Source organism: Physeter macrocephalus, chromosome 13 (genome assembly GCF_002837175.3).
Source record: "Physeter macrocephalus isolate SW-GA chromosome 13, ASM283717v5, whole genome shotgun sequence".
Taxonomy (NCBI): Eukaryota; Metazoa; Chordata; class Mammalia; order Artiodactyla; family Physeteridae; genus Physeter; species Physeter macrocephalus.
The window spans coordinates 81,589,578-81,607,970 of record NC_041226.1 but is presented as its reverse complement, the minus strand read 5'-3'; the positions used below and the strand labels follow the sequence as shown (position 1 = coordinate 81,607,970).

The window sequence follows — 18,393 nt, the reverse complement described above, 5'->3', positions numbered from 1 at the left end:
AGATGCTGTGTCTCAGTCGTGGGACCTTTGACAGTGCTGTTGATTGAGCGAGCGTGTACGTCCCGTAGCGCCCCTCCGTCTCGTCCTGCCCCCAGAGGGAGCCCTGGGGGGGGCCGTGTGCCCCCGAGTGCCTGCTGGGGCGCCTGCTGCCCCGTTTCCACCGTCCCCCGAGGCCCCTCAGGTGTGTCCCCAGGGTTAGGCTGGCAGAGTCAGTGCCGCTTACTCTCTTCTGGCCTTAGCAGCCCTTAGAAGTGCAGCATTAGGTGAAAAAGTATGTCCTAAACAGAGGCACAAATTTTCAGGTTCCAAGGAATCAGAAATACCCATTCACCACAGCATTCTAAAATTAAAGGAAACGAGTGGTTTCTTTTTCCCTGGGCTTAATTTTACAGCTTTTATTTCAGGATTGAGTTATTGTCCAAGAAAACTATTTTCATTTCTAGCTTAATCGGAAAAGCACAAGAGATTAGCGCTTGCTTTTTTTTTTCCCGATGGGAAAAGACCAGCCTCTAAGTAAAAGCAAAATTAGCTAATATTTTGTGTGTTTTTAGGTGCTGAATAGGTTGAATTCAGTTCAGATGAAAGATCTAAATAATTCTGGGGCTGTGCTGTTGTCCACAAAATCAGTCTGAACGTGGAGAAATGGACGATTTTCCACCTGCTGTTCTTCGTGCCATAGGCGTTCTTTCTTGTCCAGAAGCCTAAACTGCACTTTTCTTTAGATTCTAAGGCCTTCTCAGTTCAAGCAGAGAAGTGTGTGAGGTGCTCTGCACCCCCTTGCCTTAGGGGGTCTGCCGGGCTCTGCATTAAGGAGCACTGAGGGCGAGGGCACAGCCCAGGGTGGAGGAGACAGACGCCCACCCACCCCCTGCAGCCCCGGCATTTTCCGCCGGCTCGGAAGCTGGGGGGTTCCCACGGGTGTCGGGGCACCGGGCCGAGCAGCCCGGCAGGTGGTGCCAGCCCTGCGTTTCATGATTGCAGGGGTGCCACAGATCTGTGCCCCAAAGGACCCCCGCAAGCCCTGCAGGGCCTTCCATCCAGCCAGAAATTCCCGTCCCTCAAGGTGACCGGTGCTTGGGCCATGGGGAGAGACGGAAGCTTCCAGGGGCGGGTGGAGGCCTCAGGCAGCAGGAACAGACCCACGTGTAGCTGGGGGCTCCTGTCGGTACTTCTTTCCACAAGTCTTTGGGCGGCGACAAGATAGAATCTGACAGTCGCTGCACATGAGGAGGGCGGACAGGTGCCCCTGGGAGGGGCTGCCCCGACCCGGCCAGGGACTGTTAAACGGGGACGTGGCCCAGCACCACTGGATCTTCTGAGTTTTCTAAAGGAGTGAGGGTCCTGGATTAGAAAAATGTGAAATCACCAGTTTTAAATGGCGTCAGCGAATTCAGAATTGAAAAATCACCGTGCAGGGAGAGCATTGCCTTCACCGCCAGCCCCCGGCTGAGACCTGAGGGTCAGCTCGCGGCCCGGAAGGCCCTGGGTCATCGCTGTGCGGTCCAGCCCCCCGCCGCGCTCGCGCAGCTGCCGCCGGTGCTGCCGGAGCCCGGGTGTCCCCCGGCTGCACGGCTGCCGCGCTTCGTTATTACCCTCATTAGGGTCGGAGGTACTTTGAGTCAGAGTCAGAAGGCAGCAGGGGTGCGGGGCAGGGTCTCCTCGCCTGGAGGGACTCTCGGTGTCTCCTGGGCTCCCCGCTGCCGGGTTAGTCACACCTTTACGTCCTCACCGTGTGCAGGGAGGGGCGCGGTGAAGAGCGGCTTTGCCTAGAGCCCCGTGAGCGTCTGACAGCTGTGCTATCACAGCTCACAACGTCGGGGCCAGGGATTTGGGCTGGACGTGAGGCCTGGATGGAGCCACGGTGGGCAGGCTGCCCCGCAGGCACAAGACGCGTCCGTCACCGTGCGGGGCGCCGGGAAGTTAGGCGGGCCCGGGTTGTCCAGGCACCTGCATTGTCCCCCAGCGGTGGCCTCCGGGGCCTGGCCTGTGGCTCAGGGCGCAGAGGGTGGCCAGTGGCCAGGGTGGAGGCACGTGGCTCTGACATCTCCCAGGAGGCCGGGCAGTCAGGGCCCTGAGGCCAGCCCAGACCAAAGGGAGGGATACGGGAGTCCCCCTCGGAGGGGCAGAATAAGAGCTGTGCCTGTCCCCACGTCGTGTCTCTGGCGAGCGTCTTCAGAGGCTGCCGTGCGTGGTCATTTCATCACGGACTTTGTCCTTTAATCCCTGGGACAAACATCTCAGGGATGCTCATCATCTGCCCGGCGCTACTGGGGTGCTGGATGCCGAGGGGAAACGAGACCAGGCGCGGCCGTGGGGTCCACAGCGAGGAGGGGTGGGCGACCAGAGGCTCCTCCGGGGTCCCTCCACCCCGCAGTCCCCGGGCCTGAGGGGCGACCCTGTCCTGTCTGCGTGCGGAGTGGGGCCTCACCGGGCTCTTCCTGGGACTCCCGGCCGCCCAGCGTCCTCGGCCCCCGTCGGCGTCCCCTCCTGTGCCAAGCGATTCTCACAGGTCGCCACTAGAGTCCCCACCTGATGAGGACAGAAAAGAAGCAACCCTTGAGCACGTTTCTGCATCTTCTGTAAAATTTTCTCGGAAGACATGCCAGTCCCTCTTTTCAAGGTGTTTCCTCCTGGAGAGCTGGTGTGTTTCATTTTTAGGTAAATCATGAGAAATGTGTGTTCCGCCATATTTCCATTTGTTCCTTAGCTACCGGGGAACTCGGAACCGCTCACGGTGGGGTTGGATAGGTGTAACTTCCCGCCCTCTTACCGTATGTTGAACGTTTAATTTCCACAGCCTTATTTTAAACTTGTCTTCCATGTTGTCACCTATTCTTTCGGGCAATTGGAGGAAACCTGCGATGCATGTTAGTAAATCTTCCTGTGACGTGGTCATGCCCCTCCCCGGGGGCAGACAGCAGCCGAGCCCTGCGGGGTCCGGCAGCTCAGCCCGCATCTCCCCTGACTTGTAAATCAGCATGCAGTGGAGGAGGCTGTTGGTAACTTGATTATAAAATCCAATCTCATCAGGTTGTACGGACTTTTGTTCTATTTACTATCAAGTGCTAAAGTAAAACAGCAAGGCAGTCGAAAATATATTCATGGAAATAGAATGTTTTCATCACGAAACTGATCTTTTGAGACCAGTAGGCTTTTATGTAGGTATAGCGAGCTGTGTTGGCTGCCAGAATTTGTAAACCCGTTAGGTGTTTAGAATGACCAGAAAGCCCATGTAAGGACGGGAGCACCGGGGGCCGTAATTCCTCCACGTGTCCTGCCTCCGTGCACAGAGGCCCTGGGCCGGGAGGGTCGCTCTTACAGGGCTAGTGCACTGGGCTCGAGTACCTGTCTAGGTGTTATTTGCAGAGGCTGGCCTGTAGCTGAGGGAAAGCCAACACACTGAGTAGGAAAGAGCAAAGTTCCAACACTCCGTGGAAGTGGCAGACTTGAGGCCCCAGGCTCACGGCTAGGAGTCTCTCTTGGGGTGGCTGAGGACAGTCTTCTCGAGGGCAGCAGACAAGACAGAGCCCCTCGGAGGTGAGCTGGCTGACGTGCGGTGCCCAGGCCGGTTAGACCTCCAACACCCCTCCTGGGGTGCAGACAGCATTGCTGCCGCGCAAGGGCAGCGGGCGTCCTCGTCAGGGCGGAACCTAGCGGTGCCACGAAGACCGCGCACGGCCCTGCGGGAGGCGTGGGCGTCCACACGTGGCTCTTCCCTCCACCGGGTCAGGTTGGAGACCCAGCTGCCCGTGGGTCTGGGGCTCTCTGGCTGTGATCACCCCGAGCGTGACGCCCGTAATCAGACACAGGTTTGCTGTTTCATTACCGATTTTTAAGTGCTACCTTTTACTTCTGTTAGTAAATTCAGGGTTCAGAGATGGTACTGGGCGCCAATTTACTGTCTTTATCAAATCCACCAGCAGACAGTTCTGATGGGTGAACAGTGTACGTTTTGGAGACGTGGGTGACAGGAGGGAGGCGTATGAAAATGTGACTTGGCTCGTGGAAACCAGAGTTTACTTTCCTTTTTCCTTGCAGGCATTTATCCACCCAGTCATTCAACAGATGTATACGAGACATGGCTTTACCTTCTTAGGTAAATGTCTCCACACACTGGAAAAAGGGTCACGGCTCTCTTCTCCTTTGAGGGAGACGAAAGGCCCCTCATCTGCATCCAGGGAGGGGAGCGGCCTCCGGCCTTTGGCACAAGTAACACGCGCGGAAGAGACGTCATCTGCTCCGGGTGGGGCTGGAACACGCCGCGCCCAGCCCCCTGGGCCACGGTGGGTCCCCAGCTGGAGGACCCTGGGCAGCCGACACGGCCAGGACCGGGTGCCGGCCCACCCCCGACCCTCCTGGCCTGAGCCGCTCGTAAATGTTGGCTCGGCTCTGCCTGCCGGTGCTCTGGTGTCGCCGTTGTCATGGCAACCGGGCTGTTTGTGTAACCCGTGGGGTGGGGCAGGGCCGGGGTGGGAGGCGGGGAGCCAGGCCACGTTCACAGCCACACAAGGTAGTGTTCGGCGTCTCGCAGCTGTTAACCCGGTTGTTAACCCGGGAGGCGCGTCCGTCTCTTCTGTCCTTGAAGAGAGGTGTCAGTTGCTTGCGTTCCGAGGCTCTTCCGGGAATAAACAGAAAAAAGATCCCAGTTCTGTGTTTTCCCCCAATGGCCATCTCCAATAAGACTTTCAAAAAAAGGGGTTTTTTTCTACTTTTAAGAAGCACAGGAACTTGCAGCTAAATATCTCATTTGTTGCCCAGAAAGTTCCAGCAGGAAATAGGGTCACATCCTAGAGGAGTCAGCTGGAGAGTCAGCAGAGCCGGGCGGTTTGAGGGGGAAGATTGTGACCGTGAATCAGCTTGGAAAGCGGGCGGGAAGCCGCTGGGCCCCTTCGGATGTGGGTCATCACGCCCCCTGCACGCACCTGCGTGTGCACACGTGACTGCTCACATCTGCCAGGAGCCATCGGAAAGTCTGTCTCTGGACACTTAACAACGGGCTCGAAGCCGGGCCGGGGTCACGCGCCTCTTCTCAGATGGTCCGTGGTTCTGTGCCTGACTCTTCCTGGACCGGCACGTCCCGGAGCCTTGCGGCGTGAGGTGCCCTGAGGATAATCGCACCCCTAGGAAAACATGCATGTGTTATTTCTTTTTCTTCACCACCTGAGAGTCACTGACGATTCCCTGATGATTCCCAAAAGAAAAATTCCTAGAACCTTTTGAGTTAGAGGAGGCTGGGAGACGTGTGCTGTCTTGCTTTTACGGTTGGGGAAGCCGAGGCCCGGAGGAGAGGCCTGGTGTCCCGGCCGCGTGTGCGGCAGATCTGCCCGTGCAGAGTGCAGCTGGGGCTGCTAGGAAGCCTCCAAGCCCTCAGTTTACTGGCCCGGAAAACATCCACCCGGTTACTGAGCCACTTCTGTTCATTGCCGCTCTCCTCCGTCCCGAGCAATAAGGCTAATTAGAAGCTTGAGAGAAAGACTTCGCGGCCGTCAAGCTCACCTCCACCCTTGGGAGGTCGCAGCGGGAAGTTGCCAGCTGCGTGTTTCCCCGAGAGCGGCGTCAAGTGTGTTTGTGGGCTGTGGGTGTGGCTCCTCTGGGTGCTGAGCTCTGAGGTTTTGGTTTGCATTCTGTTGTTGTTGCTTTTCCTTCAGTTTTAACCAGAGGAGGTAGTGCGGCCCTGGGTGGTACTAACAGGTGTCGGCCGCGCCTGGGCTGCGTTGGTGGGTGCTGGGTGCTCAGCCCTGGCCCCCTTCCTGGCCCTGGGTCTGGCGCCTGCAAACGCCCAGCCGGGGGACAGGAGGCCCCTGGGAGGCGGGAGCTCGTTCGTGGGGGTTCCTTCCGGGGAGGGGGCTTCTCCTCCGTGGTTGCAAGCCCCTCTACTCCCGATGAGTCCACAAGCAAAGGGGCTGCTTGGACTTGCAGCCCGAGCTCGCTCCCAGCTTCTGGCAGAGGGTCCAGCAGCTGCGGCTTTGCTAATGGTCTTCGGCCAGACCCAAGATCAAAGGCGACACGGCGTCCAAGATTCCACGGGGCCGTTGGCAGCTCCTCCCTTTTCTCCAGTGTACGTCGGGGAGGCATGGCCCGTGGCTGGTCCCCCCCCCCCAAACTTCTCCTCACCGGCTTCTAAACAGCTGGAGTTCGTAGCTTCCTCATCAGTAAAAAAAAGAGTCCTCCTTCTTAATTATTGCCCCAACTTTGACCTAATACTATCAAATTAAATTCAAAATAAAAAGGGACCCGGGGGATGAATAGAGAAGCAGAACGTTAGCCTCGGAAAAGAAGCGAATTCTGTCTCGGGCCATGGTGTGGCTGAGCCTTGGGGACACTGCGCTCGGTGACATAAGCCAGATCCAGGAGGACAGGCGGTGTGTGGTTCCACTTCGGTGAGGTCCCTGGGCAGAAGGTGGGTGGCAGGGGCTGGGTGGTGGCGGGGAAACGGGGCCTGTTGTTTAGTGGGTGCAGTTTCAGTTTTACGAGGTGAAGGAGTTCTGTAGATTGATTGGGCAACAACGTGAATACAGGTAGCTGCGGGCGCTGCTGAGCTGTGTGTGTGAAGGTGGGCGAGAGGACACATTTGAATGTCTCTGTATCTTACCAAAGTTTAAACATTGAAGATGTTAAAGGGACTAATGTGGGTAAAACGAAACAATCCTTAATTCCTAGGCCAATGGATCGCTGCTTCTATAGGAATCCATTGCTCTAGAGGTTAATGTGTATGTTACCTTGCGTTGTAACGGCACAGAAGGTTTTCTCATCAATACTTTGGTGGCAAGAAAACCGAGACCTGATGAAGAGCTAATGAACACACAGGAGGGAGCAGGTGCCTTGCTGTGAAATAAATCCATCATTGGGAAAGGTGTCTGTGCTTAACAAGGAGACTAAATCCATGCTAAACTGATGATAGATTTACATTTGCTTTTTAGGTGAAGCCAAAAACCTCCCCACTTACCCGGGGCCAAACAAGATGCGAGATTGTTATTGCACCGTGAACCTAGACCAGGAGGAGGTTTTCAGGACCAAAATCGTGGAGAAATCACTCTGGTAACGTCTGCTGCCGCCTTATTTGATGCTGACAGTTGCTTCTGCGTGGAGGGTGTCCTCACCCGATCCTTATCCCCTCTTTCGGCCTGAGAGAGGAACGGGCTCCCGGGGCAGTTACGGGGTCGTGGTCCCTAAATGCCCGTAATGACCGGGGCAGCGCGGGAAGGACGGAGCACGCAGACTTACTGGTCGGCTGAGGGGTGGATGAGGACTTTCTAAGTCGAGATGAGCTGGGCAGTATGTAGTGCGACAGAAGAGTCCAAACCAAGGGTTTCAGAGCATGAATATTTGGGAAGCTTGTCTTTTTTACCATCTTCCTTTTTCTAAAGAGGCTCAGGACGGGGGTGGAGGTAACTGTTCACAGAGATCAGAGACCTAGAAAGCATTGTTGCTAGATTTGAGGAAGAGAGGGGTCAGGTGAGAGAGGGCAGCGTTTAAGCCTTTAAGACTGAGAGGTCTGCAGCCTAAGAAACACGTCCGTGCCCCTCACCCCAGCTTGTGTAGGAACCGTTCGGAGAGCCTGTTAGAGCCCGGGTGTCGCCCCGGGCGGGTAGGGTAGGGCATTTGCATTTCCCGCCAGCTCCAGGCCTGCCGGCCCCGGACCCCACCCTGGGGTAGGAAGTGGTGGCACCTGTGGTCACAGCATGTCTCCGGGAGAGGGGGTGGGTAGGTGAGGGGGCCCTCTGCCGCCCTGGCAGGCGGGCGGGGACGGTGGCGTGAGTCTGGGGGGAGGACGGCAAAGCCGGGTGGAGTCCCGACCAGAGTAAGTGGTTCTGGAGCCCGTGCTGACAGTGGGTCCATCCAAAGAGCTATCTTGGGCTTGAGAACATTTTTAGCAGATGAATTATATCCTTGCATATTGCTGCTCCTAAGTGGGGACAAACAGCACGTTCTGATAACTTAATGAATTTAACTTTTAGAAACTGTTAAGATCTCCTGCCCCCGAAACATGGAGACACTTCCCTTCTCCGTCTGCCCCGTTGTCGCCCAGGCTGGCAGGGCTGCTCCTGCGGCCCTGGGTTATTTGAATGCACCCTCCGGATTCTCTGAAGTAATTTGTTGAAGGAGAACGAGAAGGCTGAGGGGTTTGTCGGGAGTCGCGTGTGGCTTTGGCGCTGATGTTGAAGGTGCTGCCGTCGCCCTCGGGGTGATTTCCGTGATCTCCCCAGGAGAAGAGTCCATGTGAGAGGGTTGTAAACCTGGAGAATCAGCGTCCGTCTCTGCAAAGCTGGGCTCCCCGCAGACCTGCCGGCTGAGGGTCTCTGGGAAGGGAATTTGGGAACCTCTGCTTTAGTTGAGGCCGAGAAATGGGGACCATTCCTGAAAATATTTCGTGCAAGTTTAGAAATAGAAATCACAGTTTCTGGTTTTGGTGGCACAAGAAAATGTGCTGTTGGAGCAGAAAAGGGAGGCTGAGAGCTAAATAAAAATAGTGGTGTAGTAACATTGTCTCTTCTGGGAAATCAGCTACCTGTGATACAGCCAGGATCAGGGGCAGCCCCCAAACACTGTCACCAGAAGCCAGTTAACTCTAGTGATTATGCCGGGGTGATTCTCCCAACTCATCAGAGCGTCTAACCCTTCACAGACCATTCCTGCTTTCCTCAGACAGTTTTAATAAGCTTAGTTTTTGAAAGGTTAATTTATTCATTAGCTCAATTAATATTTATTGAGTGCTTATCTAACATGCCAGATAAGTCAGGGTGTGCTGTAAGCAGAAAGTTAAAGCTACAGCAAATAAAGAGACAAACCTACGCAAAATAATTCCAAGAGGTTAAAAAAATATGAGACAAGAAACAAATGGGACCTAATTAAACTTAAAAGCTTTGCACAGCAAAGGAAACCGTAAACAAAGTGAACAGACAACCTACGGAATGGGGGAAAGTATTTATAAATGATACTACTGACAAGGGATTAATTTCCAAAATATACAAACAGCTCATACAGCTTAAAAACAAAAAACCAAACAACCCAATAAAAAAATGGGCAGAAAACCTAAATAGACATTTCTCCAAAGAAGACGTACAAATGGCCAACAAACACATGAAAAGATGTTCAACATCGCTAATTATTAGAGAAATGCAAATCAAAACCTCACTGTAATGAGGTGCCACCTTACACAGGTCAGAATGGCCATCGTTAAAAAGTCTACAAATAATAAATGCTGGAGAGGGTGTGGAGAAAAGGGAATCCTCTTGCACTGTTGGTGGGAATGTAAATTGATACAGCCACTATGGAGAACAGTATGGAGGTTCCTTAAAAAACTAAGAACTACCATACGACCCCGCAATCCCACTACTGGGCATATACCCTGAGAAAACCATAATGCAAAAAGAGTCATGTACCAAAATGTTCATTGCAGCTCTATTTACAATAGCCAGGACATGGAAGCAACCTAAGTGTCCATCAACAGATGAATGGATAAAGAAGATGTGGCACATATATACAATGGAATATTACTCAGCCATAAAAAGAAATGAAACTGAGTTATTTGTAATGAGGTGGATAGACCTGGAGTCTGTCATACAGAGTGAAGTAAGTCAGAAGGAGAAAAACAAATACCGTATGCTAACACATATATATGGAATCTAAGAAAAAAAAATGTCATGAAGAGATTAGTGGTAGGACAGGAATAAAACACAGACCTACTAGAGCATGGACTTGAGGACATGGGGAGGGGGAAGGGTAAGCTGTGACGAAGTGAGAGAGTGGCAGGGACATATATGCACTACCAAATGTAAATTAGATAGCTAGTGGGAAGCTGCCGCATAGCACAGGGAGATCACCGCTTCCTTAAAAAACTAAAAACAGAGCTACCATATGATCCAGTAGTCCCATTCCTGGGTGTATATCCAGAGAAAACCATAATTCTTAGAGATGCATGCACCCCAATGCTCACAGCAGCGCTATTGACAATAGCCAAGAAAGACATGGAAGCAACCTAGATGTCCATCACCAGATGAATGGATAAAGAAGATGTGGTACATATATATAATGGAATATTACTTAGCCATGAAAAAGATGAAATAATGCCATTTGCAGCAACACGGATGGACCTAGAGATTATCATACTAAATGAAGTAAGTCAGACAGAGAAAGACAAATATATGATATCGCTTTTATGTGGAATCTAAAAAAATGATACAAATGAACTTATTTACAAAACAGAAACAGACTCAGACATAGAAAACAAACATGGTTACCAAAGGGCATAGCAGGGGAGGAGAGAGGGATAAATTAGGAATTTGGGATTAACCATACACAATACTATATATAAAATAGATGAACAGCAAAGACCTACTGTATAGCACAGGGAACTATATTCAATATCTTGCAAGAGCCTATAATGGAAAAGAATCTGAAAAAGAATATATATATATTCCTGGATCACTTTGCTGTACACCTGAAACTAATACACACCGTAAATTAACTATACTTCAATTTTAAAAATGATTCTAAAATATGGGTGTATGTGGCCATTTAGTATTGAGGCAAAACCCCTATTTATACCGGTGAGGGGCAAGCTGGTAGCCCCAGACCTTGACTCTACAGTGTAAGGGCAAAAGCAAATAACCTGCTCCATAAAAGAAGTTAGCAAGGAAAATTGTGCCTCCACTTGGTGCTGAGTACTTGAAATCACAAGCTGGCTCTTGTGAATGTGTAGCCTGAATCCACACCACATCTGTGGTTCAAAAACCACAATCCACACACCTACATTAATGCAGTCTTGGGTTAGTAGTTTGTAACACCTTCTGAGGCAATGACAGGGCAGTCGAAAGCAAATCCACTCCTCTCCTTCAATCTAGGTCTCAGGATTCTCCAGTATAATGTTTCAGGGAGCTTGAGCTCAGAGGAGAAAAAGCACAAAGAACACAGAAATAAAGCGCCATGTGCATTTTCCAAGAGAAACAGCAGACAGCAGAATCATACCTGCAGTGTTTGCAGAATGTCAGCTAACAAAGTTTAGTGAACTTAAAGGTAATGAGACAAGATTGAAAACATGAGCAGGATAAGGAACGATGAAGAATGCCTGCACCAATTTGAAAAAGAATCCAACAGAATTTCTAAAAATGCAGATCACAAGAATTTAGATGAAAAACTCAGTGAATGAATTAAATAGTTGATTAGACATAGCTGAAGGGAAAATTGGTAAAGTGGAAGGCACATTTGAAATACACCCCAGAGGGACTTCCCTGGTGGTCCAGTGCCTAAGACTTTGCCTTCCAATGCAGGAGGTACAGGTTCAATCCCTGGTCAGGGAGTTAAGATCCCACATGCCTCGTGGCCATAAAACCAAAACATAAAACAGAAGCAATACTGTAACAAATTCAATAAAGATTTTTAAAATGGTCCACATCAAAGAAATCTTAAAAAAAAAAAAAAATAGAAATCTACCCCAGAGACACAAAGGAATGGAAAGTGTGAGAGAGGTTTAGAGACACAGAAGGTAGAGGGATGTCTGAACACGTCCTGTGGGAATTCCTAAGGCCAGAGACCACGGGTGGAGGTCACAGGAGGTGGTGTCTTAATGCAACTCAGTTCTTGAGGGGCCGAATCTGGGGGGCAGAGCCCAGCGGCACAAGACCCAGACCCAGATGGCAGCTGCGAGGGTGGAGGGAAGGGGGCATGCCTGGGTGACGAGGAGGGCGTTGCGCCCTGGACAGGCCACCGGCACCGGCAGCCGTCGGGGTTCAGGGTTGCCCACGTGGAGCAGCTGCACGCCTTGCTGTGTCGTGGTCCTAACTCCCGGATCGTCCTCCAAGCTCAGCATCGCCTGGGAGGGTTGATCATTTGCTTGGCAAAGTTGCTGTAGGAAACAGAGAGCCTACATCTGATCTGGACCTGAGAGAGCCGGCAGGACCTGGTGCCCCGCCTGGGGCTCGTAGCCAGAGGGGCCTCGGTGGCCGCAGAGGGTCGGTGCCACCCAGCGCGGTCTGTCCTCCCTCAGGCTGGGGTGCAGATGGAGCATGAGGGCGAGAGGGAGGACGCACACCCCCTTCCCTCATGTCTCCAGGGGCAGGGGGTCTGGGCATCGGGCTGCGGCCTGGCTCTGTGGTGTCCCCACGCCCTGGGTCTGCAGAACGCCGCTCTCCCATGAGCAGGTGCCACCGTTCCTGCCTTCCTTTCCTGCATGTCTGGCGTGGGACAGTGGGCGCTGAGAGGGGTCTGCTGTTGCAGATTTACTGGGGGAACCCTCTGGGTCGGACACTTCGGGGAGAAGGAGCCTTTTCCGGCCCGTCCCTCCTCCAGGACGGTGATTCGGGGAGAGTTCTGTCCTCCTGAGAACAGTATCTTCCTGATGGTGCAAGTGGACGGTGTTCACATTTAACTTTTTACAGCTATAATTTTTAATGATTTAAATGGCAAGTCATCATTTCTTTACCGTTTATTTAAACGGAAAGGCTCTCTGAAACTGGGTTGTCAGGGTCCGGGTGGGTCAGCTGCCTGCCTGGGGCCGCAGTGCCTCTGCGGAGGGCGTCCTGGGGTCCCCGGGAGGGCAAAGCGGAGCCGAAGGCTGCCTGTGGAGAAAACCACCGACCTATCCAGTAAAAGGAGCACGTTCGTGCTACAGTTAAAAATAGGAACTCTTAGGGGCTGGGTTGGTCCAGTCGTTTGCAGGCGTGTTCCATGAAGGGCCAGTTTTTCACTTCCTCTTGTCCATGTAAGTGATTATTTTGAGGATGACATTGCCCGCCTCTCCCCACGACAGGCAGGAAGGGGCTCCTACTCTGACCCTCACTTTCCCCCAGGGCAGCTCTGTTGAGGCTGTGCTGAGCCTCCTGCCTGGACCCCACCCCCCCCCGCCATATCCAGCCCAGAAGCCCCTCCCTCCCGCCTCTGTGGGCCTCTGGACCGGACGGCGCTGACCCCGCCACTGTGCCTGCTCGCCTCTCGCAGAGTTTGGTTGTGTCTGTCAAGCGCTAAAGGCAAGTTACAGAGTTGTGTTCACAGTAAGATTCCTCTTTGTTTAAAAAACTGGCATGGCTCTAAAAATGGTCTGGTATGTGAGGACTTAAACGCCAATGTGGTTACTTTTTCTGGAGAGTGGGATTATGGGCAGTATTTTTGTTCTTTTGTTGGTAGGTTTTTGTGGGGTTTTTTTTACATAAAATTAGAAGTTAGTAAAATAACCGCTTTCTAGAGCACAGTGAGGAAGGAGCTAGCTCATCACCACGCTTATCGATTTGGGTGTCATTACAGAATCTCTAATCCTGTCCTTCTCGCCAAGAATTTTCCCGAATGAAAGGCTGTTCCCCCGCGGGTGGGCGCGAACTTCCGGCTTGGAAGCCAAGGAGCATGCGGCGGGTCAGTGACTTGAGAGGCTCTCTGTTCCTTCCGAGAGATGCAAATCGCTCAGAAAATAGAGCTTTGTGTGGTGGCCTCCTCGGTCTTTGTCTCCGGGAGGGAGACGTTGTTTGGGGTTAGGGCGTGACAGCACAAGAGGGAGTCTGTGGTTTGGGAAGAAAGACGTCATTTTCTCAGATGTTCTTAATGAAAACCAAGTTGTTGACTAGAAAACACCAACTTTGAGATTATGAGACTGTACAAATAGCATCATCTCTCCTTATGTTTCTTTTCTCTCTAATTTCTCAGGTTAAAGCTTAAAAAATAAGTCTTTTTGACATAAATGCAGGTCTCAGGCCCAGACGTTCCACACCACCCTCCACCCACCCAGTCCTGGGGAGCTCCAGGCGGGGACCCTTCCACCCCCCCAGTCCTGGGGAGCTCCAGGCAGGGACCCTTCCCCCCGGTCCTGGGGAGCTCCAGGCGGGGACCCTTCCCCCAGGTCCTGGGGAGCTGTCTGGTCCAGGGTGGGCCTTCAGCTCGGAGCATCCCCCCGACATCGGGCTCCAGTCCTCACTGAGCCCCTGAATCTCAGGATGTGGGGCTTCTCACAGGGCTTCCCAGATGCCCATCTGACCGCCGTGCCCAGGCCCAGGTAAGGCTGGGACCCTGCAGGGAGAGACCACCCTGCAGGGAGAGACCCTGGGCCTGCCCTGTCCACCCCCCCGAGTAGACAGTCAGTCCCCTTGGAGCTGTGGGCTGGGCAGTTGGGTGTCGGCATGCTGTGGTTCATGGGTTCCTCTGGGGTCCCCAAAAGCTCCCCAGGCTGCCGGCCCCTCACGCCCCCAGGCTTCTCCCTGACACCCTCCTTCCCTTGGGGCCTTTCTCAAGGTTCTGGAGTCCGGGGGCTTCAGTTACCCTAAGAAGCGTGGCCAGGCCTTAAAAGGACAGTCCGGGTGTGAGTTGTTGGTGAGGACACGAGATTTCTCTGGGGGCGGGGTGGGGGGAGGGGAGGGGCTGCTCGTGGGCGTCCCGTGTGGGGCGCAGCCCGTGTGAGCAGATGGGGAAACTGAGTCTGGAAGGAGTGAGGGACCCGCCAAGGCCACGTGGCCGTCCACCCTGGGCTGCTCAGGCCAGGGCAGCGGGCTGCAGGTCTCCCACGAGGGCCGGGCTCTGGCACAGACATCGGCTGGCGTCCTGCGCTTCTGGAAGAGCGTGTTGCCGGCCCTGTAGGCGGGAGCCCTGGGTGCCCTTGTGCCCTGTGATCCCGCCTTGTCCTGCGGGCCAAGACTGGCCCAGGTGGGGTCCAGGCGGGATGCTTCCTCCGCAGCATTTGGAAGAAAACTGTCGTCTGACCTCCAAGGCTCCTTGCCCGGGAGGGTCAGCTGCCTCCCTCCGTTCACATCTGCCTGAAGCCCGGGGGGGCGGGCAGGCCATCGTTTCCCCATCCGCCCTTCGCGTGGACGGGGCGGCTTTCTCTCCCGGGAGCCGCCCCTCCCTGTGTTCAGGCCGTGGCCCACAGCTTAGGGGGAGGCTTCAGCACCAGATGCTGAGCATTCGGCCGCCCGGTGAGATGCAGTAGCTCATCGGAAGCCTCAGAGACAAGCTCCCAGGTGCCGGGGGCCGCGCTGCTTTACAATCGCCTTTTAGAGGAAGCGAGGGAGAAACCAGACAGGGCTTCTCCTGCTTCTGGCAGCCGTGGGCGGTTCGCGCCTGGGGTGCGGGCCCCCCCGGTGCTGGGGTCCCACGAGCACCAGCCCGTGCGGGGTGCAGGCTGCACGAGTCCCCTCCCTTCCCGACTCTCTGGACGCCTGAATACAGTATTTGGTTTCATGAATTTTAATCCAGGTTTTAGTGAGTGGTTTAACCACCTGCACATTTCTTAGCCGAACGCAGAGCTGTTCAGAGCCGGCTGGCACCCTTTTCGGAGAACGGGCCCTGCCCGCCTGGCTTCCAGCTCTCTCTGGGCCTCGGCGTGGGCCCCGGGTCCCCGCTTCTGGGCCCCTGGGCTCCGCCAGGGCTGCCCTGTGGCGCATCCGGGGCTTGCGGGGAGGCTCGCCTCCGTCCCCGAGGCTCCCGCGCTCCCCTCCCCCAGATGCTGGGAAACGGGTGCTGGCGTTTGCAACATAGGACACAGCACACAGCACGAAACCGGGGGGAACCTCGCGTCTGGCCCCGGCGGGGGCAGGGCAGTACCAGCCGGGCTCTGGGGGGGCCGGGGAAGGACTCTGCGGTCCCGCGGGGGTGCCCTGCCGGGGCCTCTCGGCTGCACGTCTGGGCTCGCGGAGCGGGAGGCCAACAGCTTCCCGTGTCGGAGGCTTTTTCTCTTTTCCCAATTCTGTGAAACTGCATTTAAACTTCTCCCTGTAGTTAGCGAGGAACGCGCTCTGGCCGGCCTCAGAGGCCAGCGGCCACGTTTTAATCCCCTTGTCGGATAGCGGTAGTTAAGGGCGTCCAGTCCTTTGGGCGGCATTTTCCCTTTATCTGGACAAGGCTGCCACGGCGCAGGGCGTATACCTCCGCTGCTGCTGAGCTGTGCGCAGAGATGCCCAGGCAGAGGCGCCGGCGGGGGCGCTGGGGCCGTGCGGCGCCTCTGAGTCCCCCAGAAAGGAGAGCCTGTGTTGCAGGCACGTGGGGAGATCTCACCCCGCGCCCCACCATCCACAGCTTCCTTTTCTTTTGGAAAAATACGCTTCCAACTCTGCCCCCTTGAAGAAACACTGCAGGCTTTCCCGTCGACCAAGAAGGGGGTGGCCTGGCCACGTGCGGGCACCAGGGGGCACGCCTGGCCCACCCCCAGGATGTCTGCCCTGCTCCCTCACGCCCCTGTGGGCCCTGCCGATGCCAGCCCCGACCTGAGAGAGGCCACGATTGGGCCGAGGAGGCCTTTGTGCAGGGACCCCCTGGGCTTCTGCTGGGGACAGCCGGGTCGCCTGCCTGTCCCTGTTCGTGGACGACAAACGTATTCCTTGTGTGTTGGGCGTCAGGTACTTGTCTTTTACTTTGGAACATAAATTTTAGAGGTCTCAGTGGATTAGTATCCTGAACTTGAAAAGAATGTGAAAAGATGGTCATTTGACAGAAAATGAGCCAAAGACGTTTCAACACAAAACGAAACAGAAGGTGCTCACACACACGCTTGCCAGATATTCAGCCTCACCAATAATTTAAACTTTTCAAATGAAAGCAGTAGTTTTGGTCACCAGCTTAGCAGAGTTGGTAAACATTGATGGAGACCTTCCTGGAAGGTCCGTGGTCCCAGAGCCCAGGATGGAGGATGCCCTCCCACCAAGCAAGCCACCTCGGGGACTGTCCTGAGGACACCAGGGCTAGGGGCGCTCCCGGTGGTGGACGTGGGGGAGGGCTTGCTGTCCGCGTGTTGGAAGGCGTGAGTCCCGCGGTTGTGGTCGCTCAGACCTCAGGTGCTGTTTGGCCTTTACTTACTTGGGAAGTGGTCCATGGCCTCACGTTAAAGGAAGAAGCCGGCTGTATATCAGGTTGAATAATGTAACCCCACTTTTATTTAAAAACATGGGTCTTTATTTTTATTCTATATCCGTATATCCTTAGAGAAAAAAAAAACTTAAGCACGATATACCCTAGAATTTAATTCTGTTATTGACTTGCTGACATCTTTATGTATTTTTTAAATTTTTCGTTTTGGAAAAATAGCTTCATTGAGATGTAATTCACACACCATATCATTTACCCATTTAAAATGTACAGTTCTGTGGTTTGTATTGTACTCAGAGTTGTGTGGCCATCACCGCGATCAATTTTAGAACATTGTCACCTCCCTAAAGAGAAGCCCATTCCCTTTCCCTGCTCCCCAGCCCCTGGCAACCGGGAATCCACTTTGTCTCCGCAGACGAGCCTGTTCTGGTCATTTCACGTAAAGGGAACGGCACCCTGTGTGGCCTCTTGTGTTGGCTTCTCTCGTTGAGCGTTAGCGTCAGAGCTGAAGGCGCCAGTGGGTCAGGGGCCCCGTTCGGTGTGTCCGTCCTCTGTTGATGGACGCTTGGGTCGTCTCTGCTGTAACCTCGCACGTACCGGTTTCTGTGTGGATGTGTTTTCATTGCTCCAGGACATACCCCTGGGGGTGGGCTGTTGGGCTATAATGGTTACTCCGGGTTTACCGTTTTGGAAAAGGGATGGCCCCGTTTTACATTCCTACAAGCAGTTCAGTTTCTCCACATCCTCACCGGCGGGGAGTGCCATCTGGGCGCAGAACCACCCTGTCCCGGGGCTCCTGTGCCTCCAGGGGCCGGGGGTGAGATTTGTGTCCCCCATGTGTAAGCGGCTGGCGTCACGGCTCTGTGTCAGGAGGTGGCAGGTGTGGGACTGAAGGTGCTACCCCGTGACCCACCCCTAAAGGGGGTCCTCTGAGTGGGGCCTGGGCAGTGTGTTTTCTAGAAACCTCTCCAGGTGATCCTGATTTGCAGCTGAGAGTGGGGACCGTCCCCCGAGATAAAGCCGGGATGGGGGCCAGGCCGTGGGCAGGGCCACTGGAGTCAGGACTCGCGTGTGCGGCCGTCTCGGGGGCGGCACTGGAAACACCTGCCGCACTCACGCGCCTTCTCGCGAGGCCTCGGCGGCGGCTCTGACTCCTGTGGGACGTGCCTTCGGGGCTGTGGCCCCCAGGACATGGCGAGGGGAGAGCAGCTGCCTTCTCTGCGCGCCTGGACCTCAGGCCAGCATGCTCCCCCTTCCTGCTCTGGACCTGAGCTGGTCAGTAAAGCAAGCGAAACCTGTGAGGTGCTTCTGACGGCAGCACCACAGGTGGGCTCGTCCCCCTCCCGAGCGGAGGCTCTGATGCAGCTCCTGCATACGAGGTCCTTCCATGTCTGTCACCTGCCCTCGCCTCCCTCCCCGCCCCCCGCCTCCCTCGGCCCGGCCGGGACCGCCAGCTCCCAATTTCGTGTCCCCCACATGAGGTCACAGGTGCATGCCTGAGGCAGGCGCTTGGAAGCTGGCCCCCCCAGGACTGATCCTCCGCCCAGGACGGATCCCCCCAGGACTGACCCCCCCACAGGACTGATCTCCCCAGGACTGACCCCTCCCCCAGGACGG

General features: G+C 54.7%; 1 protein-coding gene across 1 annotated transcript in view; it reads left to right on the top strand.

Annotated features, from left to right (window-relative positions):
• Positions 1–18,393, top strand: part of RASA3 (RAS p21 protein activator 3) — a 97,299-nt gene that overhangs the window by 29,053 nt on the left and 49,853 nt on the right. Inside the window, exon 2 of the mRNA XM_024117441.3 lies at positions 6,921–7,038. Coding sequence (XP_023973209.1) covers positions 6,921–7,038 — 118 coding nt within the window. The remainder of the gene's footprint in view (positions 1–6,920; positions 7,039–18,393) is intronic.